We start from the raw sequence: 23942 nt of genomic DNA, 5'->3' as shown, positions 1-23942 counted from the left end.
GTCACTGACCCCTCTGAGGTGATTTCTGGGGTTCGGTCACTGACCCTTCTGAGGTGATTTCTGGGGTTCGGTCACAGACCCCTCTGAGGTGATTTTTGGGGTTCGGTCACTGACTCCTCTGAGGTAATGATGTGATGTAATCTATAGCCTCCATATTGGGGTTCTTTCCTTTAATGCTGGGGTGACTGCTTACCACTGACCATGAGTACAGACAGCGGGGGGCGGTGAGAGAGCGCAGAGGGAGGGGACGAGGAATATGGCGGCTGCGCTGTGACGGACACATTGGGCCAGGCACGGCGGGCAGAGGGGCGGGGACACCGGGAGTGAGCGGAGAGCAGCGGCCGGGACACTGAGGACGGGCCCAGGCTCCACTTCTCATCTTCCCGCCATTAGCGCAGAGCCAGCCCCCGGGCTCCGGCCTACCTCACTTCCACCGTAGAGAGCAGCGGGAGCCGGCCTGACGGGATCAGCTCTCGGCGGCGTCACGACTCACCGGCAACCTGAGGCCTACAGGGGTGACTAGAAGACGCGGAAAGCCAGGGCTACGGAGAGTGGTAGAGAAAGAAGCCGCTACGGGTGTCAGGAAGGTCCGGGGATTGGGCCTGGCGGGCGCTAGAAGAGCCCACAGACCCGGAGCAGCGCGACAGAGCAGCCGGAGTGCGGCCTTTAGGAAAGCCCGGAGATTGAGGCCTGTGTTCCGGTCTATACGTTCTAGAAAAGCCCGGAGAGCGGGCGCTGCTGACCGGGGGCCGGGAGTCACGACAGCCCGGGGACCGGGCCTCCCGGAGCAGACAGCCGCCAGGATGACGGACACCCGGCGGCGGGTGAAGGTCTACACCCTGAACGAGGACCGGCAGTGGGACGACCGGGGCACCGGTCATGTGTCCTCCGGTTACGTGGACCGGCTGAAGGGCATGTCCCTGCTGGTGCGGGCCGAGAGCGACGGTGAGTGTCGACCGACCACAGGCGGAGGTGACAGTGTGCAGAGCCAGCCCCCCCCCCCCGGTAATGGTGACAGCGTGCGGGGTCATGCCCCCCAGTAATGGTGACAGCGTGCGGCCCCCAATCGCCCCACCCCTTAATGGTGTCAGCGTGCGGGGTCGTGCCCCCCCCTCTGGTAATGGTGACAGTGTGCGGGATCGTGCCCCCCCCCCCCAGTAATGGTGACAGCGTGCGGCCCCCAATCGCCCCACCCCTTAATGGTGTCAGCGTGCGGGGTCGTGCCCCCCCCTCTGGTAATGGTGACAGTGTGCGGGATCGTGCCCCCCCCCCCCCCCCGGTAATGGTGACAGTGTGCGGGCCCCCAATTGCCCCCCCCCCCCCCCCCCCCGGTAATGGTGACAGCGTGCAGGGTCGTGCCGCGCCCCCCCCGGTAATGGAGACAGTTTGCGGGGTCCGGGTTCATGCCCCCCCGGTAATGGTGACAGTGGCAGCGCAAAGGTTCCACCCGCCCTCCCCTGGTAATTGTGACAGCGCGCGGGGTCCTCCTCCCACCCGGTAATGGTGACAGCGTGCAGGCCCCCAATATCCTCCACCCCCGGTAATTGTGACAGCGTGCCCCCTCCTCCCTGTAATGGTGACAGCACACGGGGTCCCCACCCACGGTAATGGTGACAGTGTCCGGGGTCCCCCCCCTTGACTTAAAGGGGATGGCCAGTGAAAATAAGTTCTCACCAACCCATTAGTTAGGAGATCATTTGAAGATTGGTGGGGGTTGGACTACTGGGACCTGCACCGATCAGCAGAACCGGAAACTTTTGTCACAGTTATAATGGAGTTGAGGTGTGATAAGAGAATTTCTGCTCAGTCTGAGCAGCCTGTTACAGCTGTGTTTAGCTGCTTATTTTGTACAATTTTGCAGGATAGTTTGCAAATTTGAATTAGATGCCAGAAAATGTGAAGTCTGATCTAACCCAGGTTTTCAGGTTCTGGATGTGACGAGGAGTATTTTTTTTATAATTTTTTTTTCTGACTGAGCTTTTTTACAGAGAAAACCACAAAGGGGTATCAAAACTGCTGCAAAGAAAAGGGGAGTAGTTGCCAATGACAACCAGGAAGGTCTTGTATTCATTTTCTATTTGAGATGCGGATTTTCATTGGTTGCCATGAACAACTACTGTACTTTACTACTTCTGTGCACCAAAACTCTCAAAAGTTTTTTCGGGCATGTACATTTATCTCCGGTAGCTGTTATTTCTAAGGATTTATCAGGAAACTGAGCAGACTGCTCCAATGAGGAGAGACAAGAGTTTATCAGTGCCTATTCATATTCTACTGACAGAGGATTCTCCTTTATTACCAGGATCTATGGGTGGTTTATGGAAAACACCAAACCCCCCCAAAAAATCAGATTTTGCTTGGAGCAAATGTCGACATTCCTGACATCCTCCTTTTCTTTGCTCTTGGTCCCTCTTATGAAAACTAAACGTGGTCCTGAAACAAATGTACAATGTGTAGGATCCAAAAGATGAAAAGCTTTCCTATCGGACATAGAAAATAAATGCTGATTGTAAATAAGGCAATATTCTGTACAGAGCTGCCGTATCTGCCCTCTGTGTACCATGTATTGTACTCTGGTGCCACCGAAATAATAGTAAAAGCAAAGTCTGTTTTTTTTCCCCCCTTTTTTTCTAGTCCATGGCATTCAGTTATTAAGAGACATAAGGCAGATGTGTGATTATGTGTTATCCAGATAACGGCAGCCACATTGGATTTATTCATGTTTTTTTTTTTTTTTTTTTTTAGGCTCGTTACTTTTGGAATCAAAAATTAACCCAAACACTGCTTACCAGAAACAGCAGGTAAATACCAAAACTTCTGGTTATATGTAACACAAGGTTCACGATCGGACCGCGATCCACTGACATCTGCATGAGCCCTTAATCCGATACCTTTCCTCTTCTACATTCCTCTTCCTCATTCTCTATTTGCTTTGATGCTGAGAAAGTTAATGAATGTGTAGAGCTCGTGTTATAACTAAAATAATGGCACCATCAAAGCGGTGTTCATGGATGAAGTATGGCGGCAAACAGAGTCTTTGCTTATTGCTGACTGGGAATTGGCTTTGATTTAAAGTGCATCTATCTCACAAATGATTATAGTATGAGAAATGAAACTGCAACTTAATACGGAGGATTGGATAATCCTTACAGCCCTGCAATGATTTAAGATCACTTGTACCTGACATTCCCTAATGCATCATTCTAAATCATTTTGGCCACGTCGCCTTAGGCTACGACACAAGTCACGTGGCCAAAGATCACTTTGTGCCGCTGCTATGTTGCAGCAGAATGCCGGCGAATGAACTCTCAAGTTGCAAAAGTTGAAGTAAATTAAGATTGCTTGTCATGTTACCCTAGGGGGGTCGCAGTCCCGTTCCATCTGCATTACGCTGGAATGTAGCAGTGGTACAGAGCGATATTTGGCCTTACAACCTGTGTTGCGGCCAGTCGCCATCTATTTCCAGCCTTAAAAGGGACATTTTTGAATTTCTGCATCTCTCAGAGCAACTACTGGGGTCTCCACATTACAAAGGCTATGCAGGGATGTCTGTGTCTAAAAGAGACTCAAGACTGAACTGCAGAAATGAGCAAATCAATTTGTAGGACCCCTGGTTCAGCAGCCAGGGCATTATTCTGTGTCCGCTGAATGTGAGCCCTGCAAACCCGTCTCCTACCTTCCTTCCATTCCTGACTCCTGTTTTTATTAAGTGGCCAGGCTGATTAATCAAAAGAGGAGCTGTGGATTTTGGCCCTTAGGAGGCAGTTTGCAGGGCTCCTGTCCAGCAGCCGAGGAATACGGACTTATCCTCTGGACCCGCTTCCTGTGAATCGATTTGCTCATCTCTAGTATGAAAAATAGTGGATGACCCTTATAAAACTTTTAAGTGCAAAATCTTTCCTTTCTTAGTTTTCTATATAAAATGTATTGTTTTTTTTGTACTGTATTTAATTGTTCTTTTTTTTTTTTTTTTTTTTTTTTTGTAGGACACATTGATCGTTTGGTCGGAGGCTGAAAACTATGACCTGGCATTGAGTTTTCAAGAAAAGGCTGGATGCGATGAGATTTGGGAGAAAATATGTCAGGTACGTAATGAATGTTTGGGCTTAGAAGCCCAGCAGCAGCAATGTACATGTGCATTATTCCTACAGCTTATGACCTTGTCTGTGCATGACGGAGGTGGCCGCCTTCAGACACCCACCACGTAGCAACATTTTATTAAAGGACAGTTTTGGAAAACATGCGGTATTTTGTGCAAGATATACTTCTTTTCATATCGTGCATTCTCTTCTCGCATACTTAATAAATATGTACTTGCATCTAAATCCAATAAAAACATATTTTTTTCCTTTTCTTGCAGGTACAAGGGAAAGACCCTTCCGTGGATATCACTCAGGATCTGGTGGATGAATCGGAAGAGGAGCGTTTCGAGGATATGTCCTCGCCAGGCTTGGAATTGCCTTCCTGTGAACTTAGTCGGTTAGAGGAAATCGCTGAAGTCGTGGCCTCTTCGTTGCCCTCTCCGCTCCGTCGTGAAAAATTATCTCTGTCTTTAGAGAACGAGGGGTACATTAAAAAACTCCTTGAACTTTTTCACGTGTGTGAAGACCTGGAGAACGTTGAAGGATTACACCACTTGTATGAAATTATTAAGGGCATTTTCCTCTTAAACCGAACTGCGCTCTTTGAAGTCATGTTTTCTGAAGACTGCATCATGGACATCATTGGCTGCCTGGAGTACGACCCCTCCTTATCTGTTCAGCGGAAGCACAGGGAGTTTCTAACAAAAACTGCTAAATTTAAGGAAGTGATCCCCATATCGGACCCTGAGCTAAAACAGAAAATCCACCAGACGTACAGAGTGCAATACATACAAGATGTGGTATTGCCCACCCCCTCTGTCTTTGAAGAAAACATGTTGTCTACGCTTCACTCCTTCATATTTTTTAATAAAGTGGAGATAGTTGGTATGTTACAGGTGAGTTATCAATATTTGTCTCCTCTCCAGCAACCGACCTGAGAAAACTGACTAATTCTGGTGTTTGTGATGTTTTAGTTCCAGATCTGATTTCTATCTTTACATTTTTGATACACTTTCCAAATGTGTATGGACTTTATTTCTGGGTTAATTTTTAGTTTTTATTCTCATGATTTAATGAACTTGTCTCCTTTCATCTTTTTGTAAAAAAAAAAAAAAAAAAAAAAGAAGAAAAAAGTGATGATTGCTGTGTTAAAAATAACAACAAAATCAGACAGTGCTCACCCTCCCAGAGTCCAGCACCATGTCTGCACCACTGCTCCGGTTATTGTGTATAGGTTACAGCAGTGTTTTAATGATTTTTTTACAAAAATATGACAGAAAATGGCTGTCAATGTTACCTACCCTAATGACAATGTTGATAAAGTTTATTGATGAGAGTGTAGAACATTGTGTTACAATTAGACACCATGCATACATGCAGCGGCATCACAACACAATGCTGGGTCAGTGTAGAAAATGCACCTGTCAAAGAGGATTGTATAAGCATTGATATCTTTCTCTACTTCTAAGTCTTTCCAGGCATGATATTTATGACCTGTTGTTAGGATTGGTCTTCAGTATCTGATCAGAGGTACCCAGCGCGCCCACTTATCAGCTGTTTTATCAGGCCAGAGCTAATAACATATAAGTGTTACTCCATAATAATCAGAAATGAAACAATAAATATTTTATTGAGGTACACAACAATACAATTAAAAAAAAAAATGTAAAAATTAATAATTAAAATCAAGAAGCAATGGAAGCAAGTTGAGGCTGATGGAAGAGACAAAATAATGAAGCTAAGAAAACAATTCAAGGGGTACTACCAATTAATGATAACAGGTATGTATATCCACAAAGTTAATTACAATGCAGTTCTAAAAGTCAGATCTGTAGAAATTTGGTGCAATGTAATATACAAAATTACATCAATAATTTAATAGATAGAGATGCCTTATAGACAGACGAAGCCAAAAATAAAAATGGAATGTGTCACCGCATCAGCCTTCACCCCAGACCCCGAGGCATGTTTTGACCCTACTTAATCTGGTGTCGAAACGCGTGGAAAGGTCTGAGGTAGGGGCTGATTTAGTGACGCATTCTGTTTTTTTATTTTTGTGTATGCCTGACTATAATTCATGTTTAGCTCTTTAATATTTATTTAATTTTGTTCATTACATTTCACTACTTGTGTTTATTACATTGTACCAAATTTCTAAAGATCTGACTTTTACGATTGTATTGTAGTTAACTTTGTGGATGTGCATATACATACCTGTTGTCATCATTCATTGATATTACCCCTTTTATTGTCTCCTTACCTTCATTATTTTGTCTCTCATCGCCCTCTTCTTGATTTTAATGATTTAACCTTTTACATTTTTTTTATTGTACAGTTGTGTGCCTCAATAAAACATTAATTGTTTATATACATGTGTTTGATTTCTGATTATTATGGAGTAACATTTATATGATATTTTAGGCATGCCATGTGTGCTTTCATTAATATTGGAATTAATTTTTGGATTATAGGTTTCTTACAGAGGTAATAATGGCTGAGAGGGGGGGAGTGTAAGATATCTGACCCCTCACTAATCTGATATTTATGACCTATCTCACAAGTAGGTCAATAATATTATATGCAACGATACTACGGTTCAGTCCAATTGCAGCAAACAAATTCTGCCATGGGTTTTCTAGCAAATCCACTGTGAAATGTTTTGTGTTTTTACATTTAGATTTCAATGCGGATATCACCAATTACATTTCAAATATCCAAAAAAATGGAGGCAGTTCAATTATAAAGTGAAAAAATAGTTGTTTAATAGCCGCTGTGGTGACGTTTCGGTCCCAAATTGGGGACCTTTCTCAAGCTTGACATGCAAGGTGCTAAAAAGTCAGGACCAGTTAGATTTGTGGTTACCCTAGAGATGGTCGTTACAAGGCCCTATTCACCTGCATTACACTGGGGCAGCGGCACGGGGTTATTTTTGGCTGAGCGACCAAAGTCACTGTCTAGCCCCAGCCTATGTGTGCAAAGGTTGAAGGGGTATTCCACCCAAGAGTTTACAGTGTTATGAAAAAACCTACATACCAAATCTCATCCCATGACTACGACCTGCAGTTACAAACTTGGCTAAGCCCGATATTGGTTTAACCATTTTTTTTTTTTCTCCGTGTCTCTCTTTTGCTGTTTGCCACTTTGCATTGTAAGACACTAATGTGACAGATTTGTGTAGTATCACTGAAGAACATATAAGGAGATGCAGTTAATCAGTCATTTTTTGCATAGGGAATGAGCATGGCAGCACATTGCAAAAAGAATAAAGATACCGTTGGTAACATTGCTAACAACCTGCATCAGAATACATCTTCAAGAATTATTTCCCGAAGACCAAAGTACCCTATTGTATAAATGCACGAGTCTTCTAACATTCATGAGGTGTATATATTCAGCCTAAATGGTTCTGCATTAACATGGGCCCCTTCAGATTGAGAGCTCCTGTGACAGTATCCTCGATGTTCCCACTTTAAAAAGGCTGATTTTATTCTGTAGGTGTTCGCACAAAAACACACAATAGCAATCTGCTCTTCTTATTGTGTTTTTGCTGTGTTTACCCTTTTATCCCATCCATATTTGATGCAGTGATTTTTTATTTTTTTTTCTTTCAATTTTTAAGTAAAGTGCTGGAATTTTGCAATTGCAGTTTTTTACATGCATGTTTTCTGGTTCAATAGGGAAAAAAAATGCAACAAAAAGTGCAAACTCCAACAGCGTCTTTAAACACACAGAGTTTTCTTGAATTCACATCCACTTTTCTTGGACTGTTAAATAAAGAAGATTTTAAATGTAGCGGTAAAAACCACAACATTTACGCTACGTGGAAACATGACCTCATTTCTTTTCAGTCTGATTTTATTTTCCTTCGTATTCGTTTACAATTATCATTACTCCCAGGATAGGAAAAAACGTGATTGTGAGTAACCATGGCAATTATTCTGTTAAACTCTTGTTCCAGGTTGTATGCTCGTTTGAGCAGAATGAGGAAAATATCTATTGAATGTCAGCAAAATGAAGTTTTTAATGCCAATGATATAAATCCTACCATACAAGCCGATAACTCTCTAATTTTGTCCTCTGACTTCTAGGAGGATGAGAAATTTTTAACAGAATTATTTGCGCACCTGACAGACGAAGCGACAGATGAAGAGAAACGTCAGGAGCTGGTGTGTAAACCGCTGTAAACCCGGGCACTTGTAACTCTTTACACACTGTTAATTTTTTTTTTTTTTGTTATTGAATCCTTATCACCCTTGTGCTGATTTTGCTTTTTACAGGTGAACTTCCTGAAAGAGTTTTGTGCTTTTTCCCAAACATTACAACCTCAGAACAGAGATGCTTTCTTCAAGACTTTATCTAACATGGGCATCCTGCCTGCCCTGGAAGTAATACTGGTATGTGGAAGGGGGTTCTGTACTTCATATTATAAAGAAACAATGAAGTACAACATAAATTGGGCATATGTGGTGATGATGATAAAAAATAACTAAGTTTAGCACTCTGGTATCGATGCCAGTTTATTAAGGCTGATTTAGATGAGGGTACAATTGGTCTGTGTGTCCGCCACATACTACACACTGCCTTATTATAGCCAATGCACATGGCCAGTTTTCTACATGGACTGATGATGATGATGATGATGATGGGGGGGGGTTAGGCGCAACATTGTACCTTTTTATAGACTAGAATAATGCACGCAATAAAAAGGCAGCATAATCAGCCGTCCACAATGTGGATGATCCCTCGGAGCCAGGCTTGTCTGCAATTTGCCGATGAGACTCTCGTGATTAGTGCAGGTCCCAGCAGCAGCTAGCAAATACGCTTTGATTGTAAGAAAAACTCCTTGTAAATATTATCAATAGATATTTAGAATTGTGTCATTTTCAGGGTATGGACGATACGCAGGTCCGCAGTGCGGCCACCGATATCTTCTCCTACCTTGTGGAGTACAACCCATCCATGGTGCGGGAGTTCGTAATGCAGGAATCGCAGCAGAATGATGATGTAAGTTTCTTTTTTTTTGCATTATTTTTAGTATGTTGATTGTTTTCTCTTCAATTTAAAAGAAGCTGATTTTTCAATAAAAATGATGGAGAAAAAAAAGGCTGCAAACTCACTTGATCTTATGTACTATCCAAGTTTTAAGTTGTTTTTTTTCTGTAGCCATATGATTATATTCACTGCTCTGTCTCCCAGTACCTTTGCTGGGCAACCTGCATTTCTCCCAATTACTGGGAGTGTGGACACTTCCTCCAATCCTGCTCGTACTATACTGGCAGTACTTCACTTTCCTCCGTTCCCACAGAGTCCTCTGTGTTTTTGGTATAGATTTAAAGCAGCATTTTTATACTACGGATTCTGTACTTTTTTATTTACATGCAGTTTTACAAGTGTTTTTTTTTTTCTCCAAGCTATAAAGCCTATAGAAAAAAAAGTTCACAGTTCAACAGGGGGTATGAGTTTTCACGAAATCACATCTACTTTGGAAGTTAAACACAGCAGGTTTTCATGGGGGAAAAATATCCACAGCATATACACTACACTTTGTGGGTACAGGACCTAAAACATCTATATTTTTAAAGTGATTTGAAGTGACATTTTAGGACAATCTATTGAGTATAAGAAGTTTCTATAAAATACAATTCCTTTTATAAAATGGTAAGTACAATGTTTCATACAGTTATTACTTACCTGTGAAGACTTTGTGTTGTTTTTTTTCATTAGGATATCTTGCTGATTAACCTAATCATTGAGCATATGATTTGCGACACTGATCCTGAGCTGGGAGGAGCTGTGCAGCTGACGGGACTGCTGAGGACTTTAGTAGATCCTGATAACATGCTGGCAACCACAAGTGTAAGGAGTTACCCTGTTTGGTAATCGGTTGTCTGACTTTGCACTGGTTCAGCTTTTATCTGTTACTAGTTTCTGTTGTATGCGTGTGTGTGTGTTATTAATGTTCTTCCACCTGTTATTTCGCATTTGTGATGTTCTGATTTAACCCTGTATAGTTGTCTTTTCCGTTAATTCCGTGTCTTGTACATTTGCACCCTCGCTCTGCTTTATATCGAAGTCACAACTTTTGTGCAGAGACTTGTGTTGTCATTGTTGGGATTCATTCAAATTGAGTCTTTTATTTGTTTTCATAGAAAACGGAGAAGACCGAGTTCTTAGGCTTTTTCTACAAGCATTGCATGCACGTCCTCACTGCTCCATTACTGGCTAACACTACAGAGGAGAAACCCAGTAAAGGTCAGCAAGCACAAGGGGGCATCACAATATATATATATATCTTCATTTAGAGAGAAGGTGTCATTACTTGGCTAGTCGACACAAACTGGTGCTCTGAGGCAACTACATCTTTATGTTAAAAGAAAAAACGGAAACAACTTTGGTTCTGCCGCATTTGGGGTCATTTTAAATTGTATTATGTGCATGTGTGCAACAATCCCCCTTAAATAAATAGTATAATGATATGACAAACTCTTCCCTTAGCTCAGAATTTTCTAAATCCGCTGTCTTCAATTGTATACATGCTGATACCAAACTTTATTACTTTTCTAAGTAATACTTTTTTTCTCCAGATAGCTGTGTTTTAAACAGTAAAAAGCGTAATGTATGTTAGGTTCAGATTATGACACGTGGTGATAGTAGGACAATATGGATTTTAGTATTTGACCTAAAACATATAGCTTTCCTCTAACTTGTTTGTTGGTTTACTTTTAGATGATTTCCAGACGGCTCAGTTGTTGGCACTGATCTTGGAGCTGCTGACGTTTTGTGTTGAACATCACACGTATCACATAAAGAACTACATCATCAACAAGGACATCCTGCGCAGAGTGCTGGTACTCATGTCCTCAGTGCACTCCTTTCTGGCCTTGTGTGAGTATCAGTTCTGATTTTCTGGAGTGCTGTAACAGCAAAGCTTAAAAACAGGCCACACTCCTCACTCACTCTTATATGGCAATGTTAGACTGTCCAGCATTACGTTACCTCATTTAATTTATTAACAATTGGTCACGTTATTGTGCCATGATTAGTGTTTACCTCTTGATTGTGACAGACTGATTAGCGCCTGGAATTACGTCGCTGTACCTATGATCATTCACTATCACTATTGTTTTCTCCTGGTTGGTTCAGATATCCAAATATATATTTTTTTATTTTTTTTTGTGATGTGGGCCTTCATTTTATGTAATTCTTACATACATACAGTGGCATGTAAAAGTATAGGCACCCCTGGTCAAAATTACTGTTATTGTGAACAGTTAAGCAAGTTGAAGATGAAATGATCTCTAAAAGGCCTAAAGTTAAAGATGACATATTTCCTTTGTATTTTATATATATTTTGTCATTTTTTTAAATTTAAAGAATTACAAAAAAAAGAAATTGGGCTGATGCAAAAGTTTGGGCGCTCTGTCGATTTGTGTGTTCAGATAACTTTGAGCAAGGTTTCAGACCTTAATTAGCCTGTTAAGGTTATGACTTTTTCACTATCATCATTCGTAAAGGCCAGGTGATGCAAATTTCCAGCTTTATAAAAACCCAGCCTGCCCTAACCTTGGGCCAAAAAACAGCAGCCATGGGTTCTTCTAAGCAGCTGCCGAGCTCTGAAAATGGTGGAGGCCCACAAAGCATGAGAATCTATAAGAAAATGGCAAAGCATTTTCAAGTTGCCCTTTCCTCAGTTCGAAATGTAATTAAGAAATGGCAGTTACCAGGAACAGTAGAGGTCAAGATAAGGTCTGGGAGACCAAGCAAAATGTCAGTGAGAGCTGCTTGTAGGATTCCTAGAGAGGCAAATCAGAACCCCCGCTTGACTGCAAAACACCAGAAAGATTTAGCAGACTCTGAAGTTGTGGTACATTGTTCTACTGTTCAGAGACACCTGCACAAATATGGCCTTCATGGAAGAGTCATCAGAAGAAAACCTCTCCTGTGTCCTCACTGTAAAATTCAGCTTCAGAAGTCTGCAAAAGAACATCTAAACAAGCCTGATGCACTTTGGAATTTTGGAAACAAGTCCTGTGGAGCGATGAGGTAAATTAGAACTCTTTGGCCACAATGATCAAAGGTATGTGTGGAGAAAAAAGGGCGCAGAAAATCAGGAAAAGAACATCTCACCAACCATTAAGCATGGTGGTGGATCAATCATGTTGTGAGGTTGTCTTGCAGCCAATGGCACCGTGTACATTTGACGGGTAGAGGGAAGAATGAATTTAATGAAATTTCAACAAATTCTTGATGCAAACCTAACACCATCTGTAAAAAAGCTGAAACGAGGACGGCTTCTAGAAATGGATAATAATCCTAAACACATGTCAAAATCCACAATAGACTACCTGCAAGCTGAAGGTTTTACAATGGCCCTCACAGTCCCCTGATCTGAATATCATTGAAAATCTGTGGCTAGAGCTCAAAATAGCAGCGCATGCAAGACGACCCAGGAATCTCACAGAAATGGAAGAATTGTCCAAGGAAGAATGGATGAAATTCCCTCAAACAAGAATTGAAAAACGCTGTGATACTTTCAAAAGGGGGCGCTAACCATGCAGGGTGCCCAAACGTTTGCATCGGTGAAAATATAAATACACTGCTCAAAAAAATAAAGGGAACACTTAAATAACACATCCTAGATCTGAAATGAATGAAATATTCTCATTGAATACTTTGTTCTGTACGAAGTTGAATGTGCTGACAACAAAATCACACACAAATCATCAATGGAAATCAAATTTATTAACCAATGGAGGCCTGGATTAGGAGTCACCGCCAAAATTAAAGTGGAAAAACACACTACAGGCTGATCCAACTTTGATGTAATGTCCTTAAAACAAGTCACAATGAGGCTCAGTACTTGTGTGTGGCCTCCACGTGCCTGTATGACCTCCCTACAACGCCTGGGCATGCTCCTGATGAGGCTGAGTATTGTGTGTGGCCTCCACGTGCCTGTATGACCTCCCTACAACGCCTGGGCATGCTCCTGATGAGGCTGAGTATTGTGTGTGGCCTCCACGTGCCCGTATGACCTCCCTACAACGCCTGGGCATGCTCCTGATGAGGCTGAGTATTGTGTGTGGCCTCCACGTGCCTGTATGACTTCCCTACAACGCCTGGGCATACTCCTGATGAGGCTGAGTATTGTGTGTGGCCTCCACGTGCCTGTATGGCCTCCCTACTAGAGATGAGCGGTGTTCGACTAGAACTGTTCGCCAATCTCAAATTCGAGCTGTTTTGGGCGGTGTTCGAGTTGTTCGACGAACCCGAACGATTTGCAAAAAATTCGGCTGTTCGAGGTTATGTTCGATAACTGTTCGTGCACCAAAAGCGTGTCCTGCATGTCTGACGCTATTTAGTGCACCAATCATGCAGGGATTGTCTGCCACTCACTGTAATGCCACAGCCATGGTGGTTGTGGCATTACAGTGGTTGCCCAAATCGATGGGAACAGTGCCAACAGTGAAACATGAAAAGCCGGCAATTCAGCAGCGGCATACACCAGTACCCGACAATTTAGAACCGAAAGAATAGAGCTTCACACATAGATTAGATAGATAGAAACATGTCAGCCACATATATACGAAGTACAGTGAAAGTGCTGCTTACTGTACTTGTCATTTAGCGTAAAGGATTTATCAAAAAAAAATAATAGTGTTTTCATGCACCGTCTCTTTAAAAAAGCCGGCCGGCAATTCAGCATCTGTACCCGACAATTTATAACAGACAGAATAGAGCTTCACACATAGATTAGATAGATAGAAACATGTCAGTCACATATATATGAAGTACAGTGATAGTGTTGGTTACTGTACTTGTCATTTAGTATTAAAATAAAGGATTTATTATTAAAAAAATTGGCGTGGGGTTCCCCTTAATTTTAGGCTCTAGCGGAGGTTAAGCAGACGGCTGGGGCAGATGTTTGAAGCCTGGGAAGGGGGTAATACCCACGGAGCTTCCCAGGCTACTAATATCAGCCCCCAGCTGAATACATAGCCTTTACTAGCTATTAAAATGGGGGACACCCCAAAAAAAATGACGTGGGGTCCCCCCTAATTTAATAGCTAGCAAAGGCTAGGCAGACAGCTGGGGGCTGATATTAATAGCCCAGGAAGGGAGCCATGAATATTGGCCCCCTCCCAGGCTAGAAACACCAGCCGTCAGCCGCCCCAGAAATGGCGCATTCATAGGATGCGCCAATTCTGGCACTTAGCCTCGCTCTTCCACGCTGCCCTGGTGCGGTGGCAGGGGGTAATAGGGTTGGGGTTGATGTCAGCTTATAATGCCAGCTGACATCAAGCCCAGGTTAGTAATGGAGAGGCGTCTATAAGACACCCCCATTACTAACCCCATAGTCAAAGTTAAAAAAAACACAAACACCCAGAATAAAGTCCTTTAATTGAAATAAAGACACAATCCTTTATTGTTCTAAATTAAACCATACTTACCATCACGCCCATTCCAGCTGAAGCCAACGATCTCCTGCAATAAAAGAAAAATAATAAAGCAACCTCATCCTTACCTTTCCATGGTTCCCACGACAGCTTCAGCTCTGCTACATCGAGATGACAGGCTGGACCGCAGCAGAACGCTGCCATCCAGCCTCTCATCCCGCAGACACTGAGAAGCGCAGGCTTGCTTGCGCTGCTCAGCGTCTCTCTGTGACGACATCCAGATGAGCCGAGTTCATGTCCAATGAACTCGGCTCACCTCATGCACGTCACTGACAGCGTGGGAAAATTCTCACGCTGAAGCGGTGAGTGCAGGAGAATTCTCCCACGCTGTCAGTGACGTGCATAAGGTGAGCTCATGTCCAATGAACTCAGCTCACCTCCTGCACGTCACTGACAGCGTGGGAGAATTCTCCTGCACTCAGCGCTTCAGCGTGAGAATTCTCCCACGCTGAAGCGCTGAGTGCAGGAGAATTTTCCCACGCTGTCAGTGACGTGCATGAGGTGAGCCGAGTTCATTGGACATTAACTCGGCTCATCTGGATGCCCTCACAGAGAGACACTGTGGAGCGCAAGCAAGCCTGCGCTTCTCAGTGTCTGCGGGATGAGAGGCTGGATGGCAGCGTTCTGCTGCGGTCCAGCCTGTCATCTCGATGTAGCAGAGCTGAAGCTGTCATGGGAACCATGGAAAGGTAAGGATGATGTTGCTTTATTATTTTTCTTTTATTTCAGGAGATCGTTGGCTTCAGCTGGAATGGGCGTGATGGTAAGTATGGTTTAATTTAGAACAATAAAGAATTGTGTGTTTATTTCAATTAAAGGACTTTTTTCTGGGTGTTGTGTTTTTTTTAAATACTTTACTAGAAATTCATGGTGGTCATGTCTAATATTGGCGTGACCCCATGAATTTCGGGCTTAGGGCCAGCTGATAATGCCAAGCTGGCCCTAACCCCTTTATTACCCAGTGAGCCACCGCATCAGGGCCCTGGATGAGTTGGGTACAGCGCCAGAAGATGGCGCTTCTATGAACGCGCCATTTTCCGGGGTGGCTGCGGACTGCAATTTGCAGCGGGGGTGGCCCAGAAAGCTTGGGCCTCCCTGCGCTGCGGATTCCAGCCCCCAGCTGCCTAGTTGTACCTGGCTGGACACAAAAACAGGGCGAAGCCCCACGTCAATTTTCTTTAAATTATTTCATGAAATAATTAAGAAAAAAAGGGCTTCCCTATATTGTTGTGTCCGGCCAGGTACAAATAGGCAGCTGGTGGTTGGGGGCAGCCCGTTCCTGCCTGCTGTACCTGGCTGGACACAAATATAGTGCGAAGCCCCACGTCAATTTTTTTTAAATTATTTCATGAATTTCCTGAAATAATTTAAAAAAATTGACGTGGGGCTTCGCACTATATTTGTGTCCAGCCAGGTACAGCAGGCAGGAACGGGCTGCCCCCAACCACCAGCTGCCTATTTGTACCTGGCCGGACACAACAATATAGGGAAGGCCTTTTTTTCTTAATTATTTCATGAATTTCATGAAATAATTAAAAAAAAAGTACGTGGGGCTTCGCCCTATTTTTGTGTCCAGCCAGGTACAACTAGGCAGCTGGGGGCTGGAATCTGCAGCGCAGGGAGGCCCAAGCTTTCTGGGCCGCCCCCCGCTACAAATTGCAGTCCGCAGCCACCCCGGAAAATGGCGCGTTCATAGAAGCGCCATCTTCTGGCGCTGTACCCAACTCATCCAGGGCCCTGGTGCGGTGGCTCACTGGGTAATAAAGGGGTTAGGGCCAGCTTGGTATTATCAGCTGGCCCCAAGCCCAAAATTCATGGGGTCACGCCAGTATTAGACATGACCGCCATGAATTTCTAGTAAAGTATTTAAAAAAAACACAACACCCAGAATAAAGTCCTTTAATTGAAATAAAGACACAATCCTTTATTGTTCTAAATTAAACCATACTTACCATCACACCCATTCCAGCTGAAGCCAACGATCTCCTGCAATAAAAGAAAAATAATAAACCAACCTCATCCTTACCTTTCCATGGTTCCCACGACAGCTTCAGCTGTGCTACATCGAGATGACTGGCTGGACCGCAGCAGAACGCTGCCATCCAGTCTGTCATCCCGCAGACACTGAGAAGCGCAGGCATGCTTGCGCTCCTCACTGTCTCGCTGTGACGGCATCCAGATGAGCCGAGGTCATGTCCAATGAACTCGGCTCACCTCATGCACGTCACTGACAGCGTGGGAAAATTCTCCTGCACTCAGCGCTTCAGCGTGAGAATTTTCCCACGCTGTCAGTGACGTGCATGAGGTGAGCCGAGTTCATTGGACATGAACTCGGCTCATCTGGATGTCGTCACAGAGAGACGCTGAGCAGCGCAAGCAAGCCTGCGCTTCTCAGTGTCTGCGGGATGACAGGCTGGATGGCAGCGTTCTGCTGCGGTCCAGCCTGTCATCTCGATGTAGCAGAGCTGAAGCTGTCGTGGGAACCATGGAAAGGTAAGGATGAGGTTGCTTTATTATTTTTCTTTTATTGCAGGAGATCGTTGGCTTCAGCTGGAATGGGCGTGATGGTAAGTATGGTTTAATTTAGAACAATAAAGGATTGTGTCTTTATTTCAATTAAAGGACTTTATTCTGGGTGTTTGTGTTTTTTTTAACTTTGACTATGGGGTTAGTAATGGGGGTGTCTTATAGACGCCTCTCCATTACTAACCTGGGCTTGATGTCAGCTGGCATTATAAGCTGACATCAACCCCAACCCTATTACCCCCTGCCACCGCACCAGGGCAGCGTGGAAGAGCGAGGCTAAGTGCCAGAATTGGCGCATCCTATGAATGCGCCATTTCTGGGGCGGCTGACGGCTGGTGTTTCTAGCCTGGGAGGGGGCCAATATTCATGGCTCCCTTCCTGGGCTATTAATATCAGCCCCCAGCTGTCTGCCTAGCCTTTGCTAGCTATTAAATTAGGGGGGACCCCACGTCATTTTTTTGGGGGGTCCCCCATTTTAATAGCTAGTAAAGGCTATGTATTCAGCTGGGGGCTGATATTAGTAGCCTGGGAAGCTCCGTGGGTATTACCCCTTCCCAGGCTTCAAACATCTGCCCCAGCCGTCTGCTTAACCTCCGCTAGAGCCTAAAATTAAGGGGAACCCCACGCCAATTTTTTTAATAATAAATCCTTTATTTTAATACTAAATGACAAGTACAGTAACCAACACTATCACTGTACTTCATATATATGTGACTGACATGTTTCTATCTATCTAATCTATGTGTGATGCTCTATCTTTCTGTTCTAAATTGTCGGGTACCGCTGCTGAATTGCCGGCCGGCTTTTTTAAAGAGACAGTGCATGAAAACACTATTATTTTTTTAATAAATCCTTTACACTAAATGACAAGTGCAGTAACCAACACTGTCACTGTGCTTCTTATATGTGTGACTGACATGTTTCTATCTATCTAATCTATGTGTGATGCTCTATTCCTTCTTGTCTAAATTGTCGGGTACCGGTGTATGCCGCTGCTGAATTTGCCGGCCGGCTTTTTTAAAGAGAGTGTCTTCTGAGCAGTTTGTCAGCTTTTGGACACCTTTGCAGGTGTTTTCTATGTGTTTCTATGTGTTTTTGTTTGCCTGCCATTGGTTTTAACGGTGTTCGACGGTGTTCTAAGGTGTTCGACGAACAGTTCCTCGAACATCCCGGTGTTCGACGAACCGAACCGAACCCGAACACTACGGGGGTGGCTCAACACTACTCCCTACAACGCCTGGGCATGCTCCTGATGAGGCTGAGTATTGTGTGTGGCCTCCACGTGCCCGTATGACCTCCCTACAACGCCTGGGCATGCTGCTGATGAGGCTGAGTATTGTGTGTGGCCTCCACGTGCCTGTATGACCTCCCTACAACGCCTGGGCATGCTGCTGATGAGGCTGAGTATTGTGTGTGGCCTCCACGTGCCTGTATGACTTCCCTACAACGCCTGGGCATGCTCCTGATGAGGCTGAGTATTGTGTGTGGCCTCCACGTGCCTGTATGACCTCCCTACAACGCCTGGGCATGCTGCTGATGAGGCTGAGTATTGTGTGTGGCCTCCACGTGCCTGTATGACTTCCCTACAACGCCTGGGCATGCTCCTGATGAGGCTCAGTATTGTGTGTGGCCTCCACGTGCCTGTATGACCTCCCTACAACGCCTGGGCATGCTCCTGATGAGGCTGAGTATTGTGTGTGGCCTCCACGTGCCTGTATGACCTCCCTACAACGCCTGGGCATGCTCCTGATGAGGCTCAGTATTGTGTGTGGCCTCCACGTGCCTGTATGACCTCCCTACAACGCCTGGGCATGCTCCTGATGAGGTTGCGGATGGTCTCCTGTGGGATCTCCTCCCAGACCTGGACTAAAGCATCCGCCAACTCCTGGATAGTCTGTGGTGCAACGTGACGTTGGTGGATGGAGCGAGACATGATGTCCCAGATGTGTTCAATCGGATTCAGGTCTGGGGAACGGGCGGCCAGTCCATAGCTTCAATGCCTTCATCTTGCAGGAACTGCTGACACACTCCAGCCACATGAGGTCTGGCATTGTCCTGCATTAGGAGGAACCCAGGGCCAACCGCACCAGCATATGGTCTCACAAGGGGTCTGAGGATCTCATCTCGGTACCTAATGGCAGTCAGGCTACCTCTGGCGAGCACATGGAGGGCTGTGCGGCCCTCCAAAGAAATGCCACCCCACACCATTACTGACCCACTGCCAAACCCGTCATGCTGAAGGATGTTGCAGGCAGCAGGTCGCTCTCCACGGAGTCTCCAGACTCTGTCACGTCTGTCACATGTGCTCAGTGTGAACCTGCTTTCATCTGTGAAGAGCACAGGGCGCCAGTGGCGACTTTGCCAATCCTGGTGTTCTGTGGCAAATGCCAAGCGTTCTGCACGGTGTTGGGCTGTGAGCACAACCCCCATCTGTGGACGTCGGGCCCTCATACCACCCTCATAGAGCCGGTTTCTAACCGTTTGTGCAGACACATGCACATTTGTGGCCTGCAGGAGGTCATTTTGCAGGGCTCTGGCAGTTCTCCTGTTCCCCCTTGCACAAAGGCAGAGGTATCGGTCCTGCTGCTGGGTTGTTGCCCTCCTACAGCCCCCTCCACGTCTCCTGGTGTACTGGCCTGTCTCCTGGTAGCGCCTCCAGCCTCTGGACACTACGCTAACAGACACAGCAAACCTTCTTGCCACAGCTCACATTGATGTCCCATCCTGGATGAGCCGCACTACCTGAGCAACTTCTGTGGGTTGTAGAGTCTGTCTCCGGCTACCACGAGTGTGAAAGCACAACCAACATTCACCAGGCGTGGGTTCAGCTACACACAGGCCCGCTTCGTTCCTAGCAGGTCCCAACACTGAACAACACTAATCCTTAGTGCAGGGTTTTAAAGGACCTGTGGCAAGAGCCACTGGAAAACCCGGGTTGGAGGGAGGAGCCGCCCCACTGCCTTCCTCTAGCCTCCTCCAAGAAATGAAGGCCCTGCCGGGTTTTACTAGTCTGCCTTAGCCAGATAGCCTGACCAGGTCATTGCTCACTTTCATTCCTGCATTGCAGTTGTGCTTGTGACTGCAATGCACTCCAATGGATTTAATAGGTCTCTGTACACATTCTGAGGGAGATATAACGTCCCTCGTATACGATCCCAGTCACTGCCTCACAATATATATACCAAGGAAATGTCATCTTTACCTATAGGCCTTTTAGAGATCATTTCATCTTCAACTTGCTTAACTGTTCACAATAAGGCTATGTGCCCACGATGCAGAAATGCTGCAGATTTTTTTCGGCATCTCCCTGGCAGGAAAAACGCATGCAGATTTTTCATGCGTTTTTCCCGCCAGGTAGAAGCGTTTGTCAAGCGTTTTTGCATGCGGGTTATCTAGCGCTTTTCCAAGCGATTTTAGCATCACTTGGAAAAGTGCTTGATAACTTGGTCACACTATATAAATCCATGCAGCCGGCATTGATTTATATATTGTGACCAAGTTAACAGTTTAAAAAAAGAATAAAAATGGTCAAAAATAAACATTATACTCACCTTCCGATGGCCCCCGGTATCCTGTACGATGCGTCCGGTCTCTTGTACGGCTCGCGATGGTCTTAAAAGGACCTTCCATTACGACATTTAGTCATGTGACAGGTCACGCGACCGCCGACGTCAGTGGTCGCGAGACCTGTCACATGACTAAATGACGTCATGGAAGTTCCTTTTAAGACCAACGCGAGCCGCTGGGCAGCCAGGACACACCACAGAGGAGACCAGGGGACATCGGAAGGTAAGTATAATGTTCTTTTTTTTTTTACAGATACTATGGTACCCGGGTCTGGATGAGAGTCTCCTCTTCTCCAGTCCTGGGTACCATCCGCACATTGAATCGCTTAATATCCACATGTGCACATGTAGTCATGCAGGTATTAAGCGATTCAATGCAAGTCAATGGCGGCAATTACGCTGCGTGTCCGCAAACATAATGGACATGCTGCAGATTTTTCCGCAATGATAATCCACAGCGGAAATTTCCACAGCATGTGCACAGCACATGCCGATTATCATTGGGGACCATGGGACACGTTTTACCAAGCGTTTTTTAAGCGTTTTCACTGCGGAAATTCCGCAGAAAAAATGCTTGAAAAACGCATAGTGGGCACACAGTCTTACAGTAGTTTTGCACAGGGGTGGGCAAATTTTTTTTTTTAATTTCTGGCATTTTCCCACCATTCTCGCCCCAGCTTCGATAAAGTAGGCAGAGCTAGGACGGAGGCTTGATGATCCCCACTCTCCAAATTCATGACGAGCGGCGGCATTCGCTATGCCACAAATCTTACTCCATCCTCTGCTAGAGTAAGATTTGTAGTGTGACGCACGTAGAGGCTCGCGCCTCTTAATGAATCATGAATGTCTGCTTCAAAACGCTCCTTCATCAAGACCAGCTAGAGAAATGGCGGTCTTGAATCGCCCCTTGTATCTTTTAATCGTTCAGCCTCATATTTGCTTCTCGCATCATCTTGAATTACAGATATTAGTGTGCCTTTCTTCCCATAGTCTCCTAAATAAGAATGCGGTCAGATAATCTGAACGGTCGTCTTCATTATACCTGTGTTCTATAGAGCTGTGTGGTGTGCAGTCCATGCAGTTTTATCATATGGGACACTGGTAAATAAGGACAGTAATTATTATTATTCATTTATATAGCACCATTGATTCCATGGTGCTATACATCAGAAGGGATTCCCAGGGGGTCACTATGAAATCACATTTTTTTGAAGACTGCATGAATTTTCTTCTTTTTTTTTTTAAATCCAGTAAACTTTTATTCATTTTCTAACAGTTGCACATATACAAATAACATTTTCAACCAATGTGTTTAACCCCATACCCTGAAACCCCCCCCCCCCCAACATATGTTATTCAGAATACCATATCGTAGGTAGACTGCATGAATTTTCAGATAGAGATGAACAACAAAATATGGTAAAACTGATTATTATTGCTACTAGATTGAGGCCCGGTGCTATCGCATCGGGAGGGCGGTAATGTCACAATGAGGGCAGGCTTTGCAGCTTTGAGAATCCCCCCCCCATGTGCTCACCCACCTATCCACTCTCTCTTTCCCACATGTGCTGTCTTCTCCCGTATGTGCTCTCTTCTTTGACCTGTCTACCCCATGTGCTATCCCCCTTGTCTCCTGTCTCTCTCCTTCCTGTGCTGTGTTCTCCCCTCATGTGCTGTCCTGTTTCAGCTGTCTCCCCCCTGTTCTCTGTCTCTCTCCCCATCTGCTGTCTTCTCCTCTCATGTGATCTCTTCTTTGACCTGTGTACCCCATGTGCTCTCCCCCTTGTCTGCTCTCTCTCTCCACCCCTGTGCTGTCTTCTTCCCTCATGTGTTCTCTCTTTTGAGCTATCAGGCCGCCGCCATCTTTGTGCAGGCACATAGCGGCGGTCACATTAAAACTGCGTATGCGCTCCTCCTGTACAAAGATGGCGGCGGTCAGTGAATCATTCGGCTGATCCTGGCGGCGGCGTGTTCGCGACTGTGTTCCGCTGGTGGTACCGCTCAAGAGGCTGGTACCACCAGCGGTTTCCATATTGAGACACCCATCACTTGGGTGTCCCAATATGGCAGTTGACAAACTTCCGCCTCTTGGAATTCTGGGATCCGGGCACATTTGGATGGAACAGGATGTAAAGACATTACAAGGTAAGTATATTATAGATAATATATAGATATATATATATATTTTTTTTTTTACCAAAGGTTTAATTTAGTATGGTTAGTGAAAAGCCTGTTTTAATACAACTATGATGTTATTTCAGGTGCCCTGCGGTTCATGCGGAAAATAGTTGGTCTGAAGGATGAATTCTATAACAGATACATAGTGAAAAGCTTCCTGTTTGAGCCTGTGGTTAAAGCGTTTCTCAATAATGGTTCCCGGTATAACCTTCTAAATTCTGCCATCATAGAAATCTTTGAATATGTCCGAGTGGTGAGTTCTGGGTTGTATTTGATCAATATAAGAAGATAATTGGATTTTTGTACTTGCTGTAAATTCCCTTTGTCATTGAATACTTTGGGAGGGGGGGACAGGACTGTGGGTATACGCCCTGCCATTAGAAGGCCCGACGCTCAGTGTGGGCTTTTCCAGAGCACTCCCAATGGATGAGAAAAACAAAAGCTGACCATGCGGACCGCCTAGTAGACAGCAGCCTGCAATATCTTGTTTCCTAAGCCGGCATCGGCAAAAGCCATAGAGTGGATCTTGTAGAATTTGACAAAGGTTTGAACAGAGATACAGGTGACAGGCTTGAGAAAGAGACCTGATGCCTGACTGCCCAGGTGGAAAATTGTCCCTGGCCTTTAAGTTTCCACAATAGCCAAGCTGATCCATTGTGCCATAGTTGTCTTGGAGGCTGACAGGCATCTTTAAGCAAAAGATGGACCCTAAAGGCCCTGATCAGATCTAGATGGTGGAGAGAATGCTCTTAGGGTTGAACATGAGATGGGTAAAAAGAAGTGAGGACGGTATTCTCATTGATGTGGAAAGCAGAGACCCACCTTTAAATGAAATGAGACCTGGAGGAAAGTGCAGCAAACTCAGACATCCTACGAAAGGAGGTTATGGCTGACAGAAATGCCATTTTCAACTAAAGGAACTTTGGGTAGATTCTACAAAGCTTCTCAAAGGGAGACTCCTGGTGCAGAGACAGGACAAGGGGAAGGTCCCAATTCTCCACCGGATGCTTATAATGAGCCAACCCCTGAAAAGAAGGTCTTAACCTGTTTGTGAAAAGTTACCTTAAGCTGAAAGAGGCAGAAACTGTCCATTTTAAGGAGGCGAAGCTGAGGCTTACATCCACACCTGATTGTTG

At 44.8% G+C, this 23942-nt stretch overlaps 1 protein-coding gene across 2 annotated transcripts in view; it reads left to right on the top strand.

The window, feature by feature from the left end:
- The first annotated feature begins 230 nt into the window (after positions 1–230).
- Positions 231–23942, top strand: part of PPP4R3A (protein phosphatase 4 regulatory subunit 3A) — a 31688-nt gene continuing 7976 nt past the window's right edge. Inside the window, exons 1-11 of one of the 2 annotated variants that reach the window (XR_012247308.1) lie at positions 231–945; positions 2746–2801; positions 3987–4085; positions 4361–4978; positions 8171–8248; positions 8360–8476; positions 8970–9086; positions 9807–9938; positions 10232–10334; positions 10809–10967; positions 22890–23059. Coding sequence is in view for 1 of the 2 variants with exons in the window: in XM_073638249.1 (XP_073494350.1) it covers positions 804–945; positions 2746–2801; positions 3987–4085; positions 4361–4978; positions 8171–8248; positions 8360–8476; positions 8970–9086; positions 9807–9938; positions 10232–10334; positions 10809–10967; positions 22890–23059 (1791 nt within the window). In the remaining variant the exon portion in view is untranslated. The remainder of the gene's footprint in view (positions 946–2745; positions 2802–3986; positions 4086–4360; positions 4979–8170; positions 8249–8359; positions 8477–8969; positions 9087–9806; positions 9939–10231; positions 10335–10808; positions 10968–22889; positions 23060–23942) is intronic. The other variant, XM_073638249.1, reaches the window with a different exon arrangement.

The sequence above is a fragment of the Phyllobates terribilis genome, unplaced genomic scaffold, assembly GCF_046119375.1.
Source record: "Phyllobates terribilis strain yellow unplaced genomic scaffold, ASM4611937v1 Scaffold_7__3_contigs__length_470593459, whole genome shotgun sequence".
Taxonomy (NCBI): Eukaryota; Metazoa; Chordata; class Amphibia; order Anura; family Dendrobatidae; genus Phyllobates; species Phyllobates terribilis.
This window is presented reverse-complemented; position numbering and strand designations above follow the sequence as displayed.